The sequence below is a fragment of the Hemiscyllium ocellatum genome, chromosome 11 (assembly GCF_020745735.1).
Source record: "Hemiscyllium ocellatum isolate sHemOce1 chromosome 11, sHemOce1.pat.X.cur, whole genome shotgun sequence".
In the NCBI taxonomy this organism is placed as follows: domain Eukaryota; kingdom Metazoa; phylum Chordata; class Chondrichthyes; order Orectolobiformes; family Hemiscylliidae; genus Hemiscyllium; species Hemiscyllium ocellatum.
The window spans coordinates 503,082-515,836 of NC_083411.1; the positions used below are offsets into that span (position 1 = coordinate 503,082).

Consider the following 12,755-nt stretch of genomic DNA (forward strand, 5'->3'; position numbering starts at 1 on the left):
ACTAAACTATATGGGATCGATTTTCACGAGGAGGTGTTAGCAATTCTGGAAAGTGTAAAAATAGATAAGTCCCCTTGCCAGATGGGATTTATCCTAGGATTATCTGGGAAGCCAGGGAGGAGATTGCAGAGCTTTTGGTTTTGATCTTTATGTTGCCATTGTCTACAGGAATAGTGTCAGAAGACTGAAGGATAGCAAATATCGTTCCCTTGTTCAAGAACGAGAGTAGAGACAGCCCTGGTAATTATAGACCAATGAGCCTTACTTTGGTTGTGGGTAAAGTGTTGGAAAATGTTATAAGAGAGAGGATTTATAATCCTCTAGAAAGGAACTAGTTGATTATGGGTAGTCAGCATGGTTCTGTGAAGGGTTGGTTGTGCCAAACTTTATTGAATTCTTTGAGAAAGTGACCAAACAGGTAGATGAGGGTAAAGTACGGTAGGCTGTTGCACAAAAATGGGAGAAATGGGATTGAGGGTGATTTAGTGGTTTGGATCAGAAGTTGGCTAGCTGATAGTGGTTGACGTACATGGACACCAAGATCACACGATCATCCTGGAGTTCAGCTACTGGTGGTGTGACGCAAGAATCTGTTTTGGATCCCTTGCTGTTTGTCATTTTTATGGGTGACCTGAATGAGGGCATGGAAGGATGGGTTGGTGGATTTGCAGATGATACTAAGGTTGGTGGAGTTGTGGATAGTGCTGAAGAATGTTGTAGGTTACAGAGGGACATAAGAGCTGGGCTGAGAGGTGGCAAGTGGAACTTAACGTGGAAAAGTGAGGTGACTCACTTTGGAAGGAGCAACAGGAATAGAGTACTGGGCTAATGGTAATATTCTTGGTAGTGTAGATGAGCAGCGAGATCTTGGTGTCCATGTACATAGATCCTTGAAAGTTACCACCCAGGTTGACAGAGTTGTTAAGAAGGCATATGGTGTGTTCGCTTTTATTTGTAGAGGGACTGAGTTTCAGAGCCATGAGGTTGTTTTGCAGCTGTACAAAACTTTGGTGCGGCCGCAATTGGAGTATTGTGTACAGTTCTGGTCACCGCATTAAAGGAAGGATGTAGAAGCTTTGGAATGGGGTTTAGAGGAGATTTACTAGGATGTTGCCTGGTATAGAGGGAAGGTCTTATGAGGAAAGGCTGAGGGACGTAGGGCTGTTTTTGTTGGAGAGAAGAAGGTTGAGAGGTGACTTAATTGAGACACATAAGATAATCAGAAGGTTAGATAGGGTGGATAGTGAGACCCTTTTTCCTCGGATGCTGATGGCTCGCACGAGGGTCATAAATTGAGGGCTGATAAATATAGGATAGATGTCAGAGGTAATTTCTTTACTCAGAGTAGTAGTGGCATGGAACACCCTATTGCAACAGTAGTAGAGTCACCAACTTTAAGGGCATTTAAATGGTCATTGGATAAACATATGGATGAAAATGTAGGATAGATAGGCTTCAGATTGATTTCACAGTTTGGCACAGCATCAAAAGCTAAAAGGCCTGTACTATTTTGGATGTAGGTTTACTCGCCAAGTGGAAGGTTCATTTCCAGACGTTTCGTCACCCTACCAGGTAACATCTTCAGTGGGCCTCAGGTTGATGAAAACTGCTGAAAATTCCTGCTTTCTATTTATATGTTTGGGTTTCTTTGGGTCGGTGATGTCATTTCCTGTGGGGACATTATTTCCTGTGGTGAAGTCACTTCCTGTTCCTTTTTTTTTCAAGGGATGCTAGATGGGGTCTAACTCGATGTGTTTGTTGACCTACATCCAAAACCTCAGCCTGAGCTACAAATCTTCTCAAAACTCGCTAAGGCCTATACTATGCTGTAATGTTCTGTGTTATAAATGGAAGAAGGAATATTGATAGATGAGGCTTAAGTGTCTTTATATATTCTTTTGAGTAAACTAAAATGTCATTAATTGGCGTTTATGAACTCTTAGTAACTAAAGCAAAAATTAGAACACAGGTGTCTCTACATATGCTCACATTGTTATCCAATTACTGCCCCTCAATAAACTTTAATTTCTACAATTCACACTTGAAGTTCACAGTCTGGTTACCATGTTTCTTACATTACAGTAGTGACTACACTCAATTGTCTGTGAAGTATTTCAGAGAGACCTCATATTAGGATAGGTATCGGAAACAAAAACAAAGTGCTGGAAACACTCAACAGATCTGGCAGCATCTCTGGAGAGAAAGTTGTTTAGATTAGATTAGATTACTTAGTGTGGAAACAGGCCCTTCGGCCCAACAAGTCCACACCGACCCGCTGAAGCCAACCCACCCATACCCCTACATTTACCCCTTATCTAACACTACGGGCAATTTAGCATGGCCAATTCACCTGACCCGCACATCTTTGGACTGTGGGAGGAAACCGGAGCACCCAGAGGAAACCCACGCAGACACGGGGAGAACGTGCAAACTCCACACAGTCAGTCGCATGAGTCGGAAATTGAACCCGGGTCTCAGGTGCTGTGAGACAGCAGTGCTAACCACTGTACCACCGTGCCGCCCATGTTGCATTAGATCTAGTGACCGTTCTTCAGAAATGCTCTGTTCAGAGGCAGGCAATCCTCCCAGGCAATGCATTTCAGACCCCCAACCAATTCTCTGCATGAAAACGTTTTTCCTCAAATCCCCTCTAAACTGCCTGCCTTTCATTTTAAAATTAAACCCTCCTTGTTATTAACCCTTCAACTAAGGGGAAGGGCTGCCTTCTATTCACCCTGTGCATGCCCCTTAGGATCTTGTACATCTCCAACAGGTACTCCCTCCACCTTCTCTGCTCCAAAGAAAACAACCCAAGCCTATCCAGCCTCTCCTCCTGGCTGAAATACATCATCCTGGTGAATCCCTCTGTTCTTGTCCTCTCTCTCTCTGTCTCTGTCTGTCTCTGTCTTTCTGTTTTTCTCCCTCCCCCTCCGTCTCCCCCTCTGGTCCCACTGTGTCTCTGTGTCTCTCACACTGTCTCTGTCTCTCTCTCTCACTGTGTTTCTCTCTCAAAGCATTTGACCAGATTTGTTAGGCATGACAATCTCCTGCAAAGCCATACTGACTATCCCTGATCTACCATTTCCTCTCTGAATGGAGATTAACTTTCTTCTTCCCTATTTTCTCACTAGTTTCTTCACCATTAATGTGAGACTCACTGGTCTATTGTTCGCTGATCTATTTCTAACATCCTTTTTGTGAAGTGAAACCACATTAGCTGTTCTCCAGTCCCCTGGCACCTCTCCTATGGCCAGAGATAAATTAAAAATTTGGGTCAAGGCCGTTGTAATTTTCACCCTTTTCTCCCACTCCAAGCCCGCAGCAATGTGCTTGATTCTTAATTGCCCTCTGAAAAGGCATTGAAACAAGGATGGATGATAAATACTGGCCTTTAATATTTGTTAATCTGCACATTCTGAATGTAAAGAAATGTAAATCAGTTTTGTTTTTAAATTTCAGAATGATCAGTCAACTGGAGAGATAAAGGTGATCGGTGGAGACAACCTTTCAACCCTAACAGGAAAGGTACTACAGCATCAGTAACACTAATTACACAGAAGGAAGTGGGACAAGGCTAGCGGATGCTGTTGTGTTGCTGAGCCAGAGAGGGAGTGAGCAGAGTGCAGGCAAGGGTAGAGTGGGCTGGATGGTGAGTGTGTGTGTGTAGGGTGTGGCCATGTTGGGGGGAGGGATGGAGTCTGCGTGTGTTCGTGTTCAGAGTCTGATCACCTTTTCAACCATTAAATGAGATCCATTCAGTTTTCAGCTTGATGAAGAAGTGCAATAAGCCTATACGAATTAAATATTATTTTAATAGAAAGCAACTTAGAGTCCGACAGCACAGAGACGGGCACTTTGGCCCAAACTGGTCCATGGCAACCAAAATATCTGTCCGCGCTAACCGCATTTCCTTGCACTTGGCCCATATCTTTCTAAACATTTACAATCCATGTATTTGTCCAAATGGTGAGAGATGCCATTAGTGTCCCATCCAAGTACATCTGCAGGAAGTGCACCCAACTCTTGCTCCTCCAAGACCGTGTTAGGGAACTGGAGCGAGAGCTGGATGAACTTCGGATCATTCGGGAGGCAGAGTCTGTGATAGGTAAGAGTTACAGGGAAGTAGTTACTCCTAGGCACGAAGAAAGTTGGGTAACTGTTTGAAGGGGGGAGAAAACAGTCAGTGCAGGAATCCCCTGTGCTCATTCCCCTGAAAAACAAGTATACCGTTTTGGATACTGTTGGGGGGATGACTTACCAAGGGCATGCAGTGGGGTGCAGATCTCTGGCACAAAGTCTACCCTATTGCACAGAAGGGAAGGAGGGAAAGGAGGAGAGTGTTAGTCATTGGGGACTCAAAAGTTAGAGGGTCAGATAAAAAGTTTATTGGGAATGAACGAGATTCACAGTTGTTGTGTTGCTTCCCAGGTGCCAGGGTCCGTGATGTCTCGAATTGTATGTTTGGGTCTTGAAGGGAGAGGGTGACCAGCACATAGGTTCCAACGACAGAAAGAGGATAGGGATGTAAGGTAGGATTTCAGGGAGCTAAGGTGGAAGCTGAAAGCTAGAACAAACAGAGTTGTTATCTCTGGTTTGTTACCCGTGCCACGTGACAGCGAGGCGAGGAACAGGGAGAGATATCAGCTGAACGCATGGCTACAAGGATGGTGCAGGAGGGAGAGTTTCAGGTTCTTGGATAATTGGGGCTCATTTTGGGGAAGGTGGGACCTGTAAAAACAGGACAGTCTTCACTTGAACCAGAGGGGTACTAATACCCTGGGTGGGAAATTTGCAGGTGCTGTTCGGGTGGGTTTAAACTAGCTCAGCAGGAGCAAAGGAACCTGAGGTGTAGTTCTAGTGCACAGGAGGATGAGAGTAGGGAGGACAGGGACAGGATTTCATGGTCATAGGAATGTGCTGGCAGACAGCAAGTTGGTTTGAAGTGTGTCTACTTCAATGCCAGAAGTATCCGAAATAAGGTAGGTGAGCTTGCAGCATGGATAGGTACCTGGGACCTCAATGTTGTGGCCATTTCGGAGACATGGATAGAGCGGGATCAGGAATGGATGTTACAGGTTCCAGGGTTTAGATCTTTCATTAAGAAGAGACAAGGCGGTAAAAGAGGGGGAGGTGTGGCCTTGTTAGTCAAGGACAGTATAACAGTGGCTGAAAGAACTTTTGACGAGGATTTGTCTGCTGAGATGGTATGTACGGAGGTTAGAAACAGGACAGGAGAGCTCACACTGCTGGGACTGTTTTATAGGCATCTGCAGAGTTCTAGGAATGTGGAGGAGAGGATCGACAAACCGACCCAGGGTAGGAGAGAAAGGAACAGGGTGGTCATTATGGTGGACTTTAACCTCCCAACATTGACTGGAAATGCTATAACCCTAGTATATCGGATGGATCAGTTTTTGTCCAGTATGTGCAGGAGGGTTTACTGACACAGTATGTCGAAGGCCCGACCAGAGGGGAGGCCACACTGGATTTAGTGCTTGCTAATGAACCAGGCCAGGTGTCTGATTCAGTGGTAGGTGAGTACTTTGGAGAGATTGACGATAATTTGGTTACATTTAGTTTAGCGATGGAAAGGGATGGGTATGTGCCACAGGGCAAGAGTTATCGATGGGGGAAGGGCAATTATAACGCGAGTAGGCAAGACTTGGGAGGCATAGAATGGGGTAGCAAAATGCACGGGATGGGGACACGAAATGTGGAGCTGGCTTAAGGAACAGGTATTGTATGTCCTTGATAGGTATGTCCCTGTCAGAGAGGGAGGAAGTGTTAAGGTAAGGGATCCGTGGTTTACTAAAGTAGTTGTATCTCTTATTAAGCGGAAGAGGGAGGCTTATGTCACGTTGAGATGAGATTGTTCAGATGAGGTGATGGAGAGTTACAGATTAGCTAGGAAGGATTTAAAGAGAAAGTTAAGAAGAGCAAGGAGGGGACATGAGCAGTCTTTAGCAGGTAGAATAAAGGAAAACCCTAAAGCTTTCTATAGGTATGTGAGGAATAAAAAGATGATTAGGGTAGGAATAAGGTCAAGATTAGAGTGATGCTGGAAAAGCACAGCAGATATGGCAGCGTTCTGCTGTGCTTTTCCAGCATCACTCTAATCTTGACTCTAATCTCCAGCATCTGCAGTCACCACCTCCGCCTAGGGTAGGAACAGGGCCTGTGTGTGGACCCTGTAGAGATCGGAGAGGTGATAAACAAATATTTCATATCTGTTTTCACTCAGGAAAAGGAGAATATTGTAGAGGAGAAGAATGAGATATGGGAGATTAGACTAGAAAGGATCAAGGTTAGTAAGGAGGAGGTGTTATCAATTCTAGAAAGAGTGAAAGTAGACCAGTCCCCGGGGCTGGATGGGATTTATCCGAGGATTCTCCAAGAAGCTAGGGAGGAGATGGTGGAGCCTTTAGCCTTTATCTTTGAATCGTCATTGTCTACAGGTTTAGTACCAGAGGACTGGAAGATTGCAAATGTTGTGCCCTTGTTCAAGAAGGGCGGCAGAGATGACCCAGGTAATTATAGACCAGTGAGCCTTATGTCTGTTGTAGGACAAGTTTTGGAAAGGATTATAAGAGCTAGGATTTATAATCTAGCAAGCAACTATTTGATTGGCGATAGTCAATTCGGTTTTGTCAAGGGCAGGTCATGTCTCACAAATCTCATTGAGTTTTTTTAAGAAGCTGACCAAGCATGTGGATGAGGGTAGGGCAGTTGAAGTGATATACATGGACTTCAATAAACCTTTGATAAGGTTCCACGTGTTAGGCTGTTGGAAAAAATGCAGAAACATGGGAATGAGGATGATTTAGCAGTTGGATTAGAAACTGGCTTTCTGAAAGAACGCAGCGAGTGGTGGTTGATAGCAAATATTCATCCTGGAGTCCGGTTACTAGTGGTGTGCCACACGGATCTGTTTTGGGACCACTGCTGTTTGTCATTTTTATAAACGACTTGGACGCAGGAATAGGTGGATGGGTTTGCGAGTTTTCAGATGAGTCTAAAATCGGTGGAGTAGTGGACAGTGTGGAAGAATGTTACAGATTGCAGGGGGACTTGGATAAACTGTACAATTGGGCTGAAATGTGGCAAATGGAATTCAATGCAGTTAAATGTGAGGTGATTCACTTTGGGACGAATAACAGGATGACAGAATACTGGGTCATTGGCGAGATTCTTGGTAGTGTGGATGTGCAGAGGGATCGTGTACATGGATCCCTGAAAGTTGCCACCCAGTTGCTGTTAAGAAGGCGTAAGGTGTGTTAGATTTTATTAGTAGAGGGATTGAGTTCCAGAGCTGTAATATATTGCTGCAACTATACAAGATTCTAGTGCGGCCGCACTTGGAATATTGTGTACAGTTCTGGTCTCCCCGTTACTGGAAGGATGTGGAAGCATTGGAAAAGGTGCAGAGGAGATTTACCAGGATGTTGCCTGGTCTGGAGGGAACAACTATTGAGGAAAGGCTGGGGGACTTGCGTCTGTTCTCATTGGAGAGAAGAAGGCTAAGAGAGGATTTTATAAAGATATATAAGATGATCAGAGGATTAGATAGGGGAGACAGTGAAAGTTTTTTCGTAAGGTGACGACGAGGGGTCAAAGCAACAAATTGAGGGGTGGTAGATTTAAGATAGATGTCAGAGGCAGGTTCTTTACTCAAGAGAGTGGTAAGGGTGTGGAATGCCCTATCTGCCAATGTAGTTAAGTCAGCCACATGCATACAGGATGGCTTTTTGGAACAGCTTGTCATGGAGTCCACAAGGGAGCAGGCTATTCTGGACCTAGTGCTATGTAATGAACCAGACTTTATAAAAGATCTTAAAGTAAGAGAACACTTAGGAAGCAGCGATCATAATATGGTAGAGTTTAGTCTGCAGTTTGAAAGAGAGAAGGCAACTGTAATGGTGTTACAGTTAAATAAAGGTAATTATGAGGGCATGAGAGAGGAACTGACAAAAATCGACTGAAAGCAGAGCCTAGCGGGGAAGACAGTAGAGCAAAAATGGCAGGAGTTTGTGGGTATAATTGAGGACACTGTACAGAGGTTCATCCCCAAGAAAAGAAAGATTATCCGGGGAGGGATTAGACAACCATGGCTGACAAAGGAAGTCAGGAAATGTATTAAAGAAAAAGAGAGATCCGATAAAGTGGCCAAGAGCAGTGGGAAATCAGAAGATTGGGAAGGCTACAAAAACAAACAGAGGATAACAAAGAGAGAAATAAGGAAGGAGAGGATCAAATATGAAGGTAGGCTAGCCAGTAATATTAGAAATGATAGTAAAAGTTTCTTTCAATACATAAAACAAACGACAGGCAAAAGTAGACATTGGGCCACTTCAAACTGATGCTAGAAGCCTAGTGATGGGAGATAAGGAAATAGCAGGAGAACTTAACAAGTACTTTGCATCAGTCTTCACAGTGGAAGACAAGAGTAATATCCCAACAATTAAAGGGAGTTCGGGGGCTGAGTTGAGTATGGTTGCCATTACAAAAGAGAAAGTGCTGGAAAAGCTAAAAGGTCTTAAAATTGATAAATCTCCTGACCCCGATGGGATACATCCTAGAGTTCTGAGAGAGGTGGCTAAGGAAATAGTGGAGGTATTGGTTAAGTTCTTTCAAAAGTCACTGGAGTCAGGGAAAGTCCCAGATGATTGGAAGATCGCTGTTGTAACCCCCTTGTTCAAGAAAGCATTAAGACAAAAGTTGGAAAATTATAGGCCAATTAGCCTAACCTCGGTTGTTGGTAAAATTCTAGAATCCATCATTAAGGATGAGGTTTCTAAATTCTTGGAAGAGCAGAGTCTGATGAGAACAAGTCAACATGGATTTAGTAAAGGGAGGTCATGTCTGACGAACCTATTGGAATTCTTTGAAGAGGTGACAAGTAGGTTAGACCAGGGAAACCCAGTGGATGTGGTCTATCTAGACTTCCAAAAGGCCTTTGATAAGGTGCCACATGGGGGCTGCTGAGCAAGGTGAGGGCCCATGGTATTCGAGGTGAGCTACTGGTATGGATTGAGGATTGGCTGTCTGACAGAAGGCAGAGAGTTGGGATAAAAGGTTCTTTTTCAGAATGGCAGCCGGTGACAAGCGATGTCCCGCAGGGTTCAGTGTTGGGGCCACAGCTGTTCGCATTATATATTAATGATCTGGATGAAGGGACTGGTGGCATTTTAGCGAAGTTTGCCGATGATACGAAGTTAGATGGACAGGCGGGTAGTACTGAGGAAGTAGGGAGGCTGCAGAAGAATCTAGACAGTTTGGGAGAGTGGTCCAGGAAATGGCTGATGGAATTCAACGTGAGCAAATGCGAGGTCTGGCACTTTGGAAAAAATAATTAAAGCATAGACTACTTTCTAAACGGTGAGAAAATTCGTAAAGCCCAAAGTACAAAGTGATCTGGGAGTGCTAGTCGAGGATTCTTTAAAGGTAAACATGCAGGTTGAGTCCGTGATTAAGAAAGCAAATGCAATGTTGTCACTTATCTCAAGAGGGTTGGAATATAAAAGCACTGTTGTGCTACTGAGACTTTATAAAGCTCTGGTTAGGCCCCATTTGGAGTTCTGTGTTCAGTTTTGGTGCCCACACCTCAGCAAGGACATACTGGCACTGGAGTGTGTCCAGCGGAAATTCACACGGATGATCCCTGGAATGGTAGGCCTAACATATGAGGAACGGCTGAGGATTCTGGGATTATAATCATTGGAGTTTAGAAGATTAAGGGGAGATTTAATAGAAACTTACAAGATAATACATGGCTTGGAAAGGGTGGACGCTAGGAAATTGTTTCTGTTAGGCGAGGAGACTAGGACTCGTGGACACAGCCTTAGAATTAGAGGGAGTCAATTCAGAACAGAAATGCAGAGACATTTCTTCAGCCAAAGAGTGGTGGGCCTGTCGAATTCATTGCCGCAGAGTGCAGTGGAGGCCGGGACGCTAAATGTCTTCAAGGCAGAGATTGATAAATTCTTGACGTCATGAGGAATTAAGGGCTATGGGGAGAATGCGGGTAAGTGGAGTTGAAATGCTAATCAGCCATGATTGAATGGCGGAGTGGACTCGATGGGCCGAATGGCCTTACTTCCACTCCTAGGTCTTATTAGGGGCTTTTGAGCAATCCTTGGATAAGCACATGGATGATGATGGGATAGTGTAGGGGGATGGGCTTAGATTAGTTCATATGTTTATGTGTAACGTATCTCTCAATCTTCTCAAGTAACTTACCTCTCACGGATGTTAAGTTTACTGGTCTATAGTTCCCAGGCTTTTCTTTGCAGGCTTTCTTGAATCGGGGCATCGCATTTGCTATTCTCCAATTCTCCGGGTCCTCACCCATGGCTAACATTGATGCAAAATGATCAGTTAGAGCCTCTGCAATTTCTTCTCTAGCCTCTTGCAGTGTTTTTGGATATACCTGGTCAGGAACAGTAGATTTATCCACCTTCATACACAGAGAAACCTCGATTATCGGAATATTAATTATCCCAATATCAGATTAACCAAAAGAGATCTCAAGGTCCCGATAGAAACATTACATCAAAGACGTGTTTCCAACACTGATCGCATCTTTTGTGTACGGTGATTAAACAGGTACCGTCTCCAAATAACTGACATCCCGCCCTCTCTCTACCCCAACCCTTGCCCTTGAGTTCTACACAGGGGTGTGCCCTAACCCCCCTTCCCCACATAATCTCTCCAACATTGTCCTGTACAGGGCAAAGGTGGAACCTGTCAACACGTTGCAGTAAAAAGGTGTCTGTGTGTGTGTGTGTCTGTGTTATTTGGAGATTCACCCCCCAAAAGACGGCAGCAGCAGCAGTCTTGTTGTTGATGTCCCGTCCAGCTGCTGCAGAGAGGGAGGCAGATGGAGGGAGGAGGAGCCGAGGGCGCAGGGGTGGAGGGTGTTGGTGATGCACGGGAGCAAAGGCGGTGTTGCGCGAGGGTGGTGGCTTGTGCACGGTGTGCTGCTGCCTCGTCTCCTGAATGGGGAGCAGACTTAAAACACTGAGCCCCAGAGGAAAGGCATTTAACCGATTAACTGAATAATTGATTATCCGAACGAAATCGTGCCCACCCATCTCATTCGGATAGAACATAGAAAAGTACAGCACAGAACAGGCCCTTTGGCCCACGACTTTGTGCCGAGATTCAATCCTAATGTCAAATATAGTAACTTAATCTACACACCCCTCAACTCACTGCTATCCATGTGCATGTCCAGCAGTCGCTTAAGTGTCCCCAATGATTCTGCTTCCACCACCACAATAATTATATTATAATACATTATAATACATCCAACATCTCGACTGTGATATGGACTGTCCCCAAGATACTACTTGGAACTTATACACAGAATGTAGCCATTTTTATTAATTTGTCAGGATGCTAATATATTTTTAAAAACTTGGAATTTAAGGGTAGTAACTTATATTTAGCAGGGAAAGCGCTTGCATGTTGTGAATTGCAGGGTTATTGATGTTTTATCTGTGATGAAATAAAATGTTTAACAATTTTCTTTCTCTTTCCTTTCTCGCAACTTTGGGAGACAGAATGTTTTAATTGTTGAGGTTAGTCTTTTTATTTTAAACTTATATTAATGTTATGAATTGCACTGCTGATTACTTTGTGGTTACAACTCCACTTGGCCCAGTTTTTACTCCCTTCTCCACAAGAGTTGATTTCTGCTTTTGCACCATTCATTTTTTTAATCTTGTCCCACTCTGCTTTTCATTTTAATGAGTCAAAGTAGTCTGACCTTGGAATCTCCCCTATGGTATTCAGCAATTAGTTTCTCCTCTTGGAGAAGACTGTTTTCTAGAATTTGATCAGAGTAATTCACAACGGATCTTGAAGGAACCTGTTTGGGAGAGGTCACCGCACAGAAACAGATGAGTAAACAATTTAAAGTATAGTCTTGCTGTAAATCGATAATAGTAAGTAGAGTGGGTACCTTCTTGATTATTTTTTTTTGGGATCTGACTCTTGATTAAATTTTTAAAATATAAGCCATAAATATTAAGTTAGCCTGGAGCAGTGTTTTCTAGAGCAATAAGACAATGCTACTTTTTGGGTCTGTAGATTGGAAGGTGCAAAAATGGTCTTTAGTAGAGTGCTCTTGTCGGATGTGGGAGTTTAGAGAGTGTTTACATGTTACTGAGGATTATATCTGAAATAAATGTCAGTTGCAATTCCTGTCTAATTGAATGGATCAGTTGACGCGACAGTTAGAGGCAGTGAAGAATTTGCAAGAGCAAGGGGGTGTGATAGGTGGCAGTTATAGGAAGGGAGAAAAACCGCAAATGTAGTCATATAAATGGATCAACTCCAGGAAAGATAGGCAGCTAGTGCAGGAGACTCTGTGGCTATCCTCATTTCAAACGAGTGTGTTGTTTTGGAAAATATAGGGGCTGATGGATTCTCAGGGGAATATAGCATGGGCAGCCAAGTTTCTGGTATCAAGACAGCCTCTAATGTAATGCGCAGTATGTCGGGTTCCAGGCGATCGATGATGTTAGTGGACTGTCTGGTCAGAGGCACAGACAGACATTTCTGCAACCAGCAGCAAAAAAATCAGAATGGTATGTTGCCTCCCTGGTACTAGGATCAAGGATGTCTCAGAGAGAATGCGAATGTTCTCGAGGGGGAGAGGGACCAACAGGAGGTCATTATACACATTGGAATCAACGACATAGGAAGGGAAAAGGATGGGTTTCTGAAGGGAGAATGTAGAAAGTTAGGCAGGA

General features: G+C 44.0%; 1 protein-coding gene across 1 annotated transcript in view; it reads left to right on the top strand.

The window, feature by feature from the left end:
* The window catches only part of hprt1 (hypoxanthine phosphoribosyltransferase 1), a 48,383-nt gene that overhangs the window by 19,948 nt on the left and 15,680 nt on the right, over positions 1 to 12,755 (top strand). Inside the window, exons 4-5 of the mRNA XM_060831998.1 lie at positions 3,460 to 3,525; positions 11,562 to 11,579. Coding sequence (XP_060687981.1) covers positions 3,460 to 3,525; positions 11,562 to 11,579 — 84 coding nt within the window. The remainder of the gene's footprint in view (positions 1 to 3,459; positions 3,526 to 11,561; positions 11,580 to 12,755) is intronic.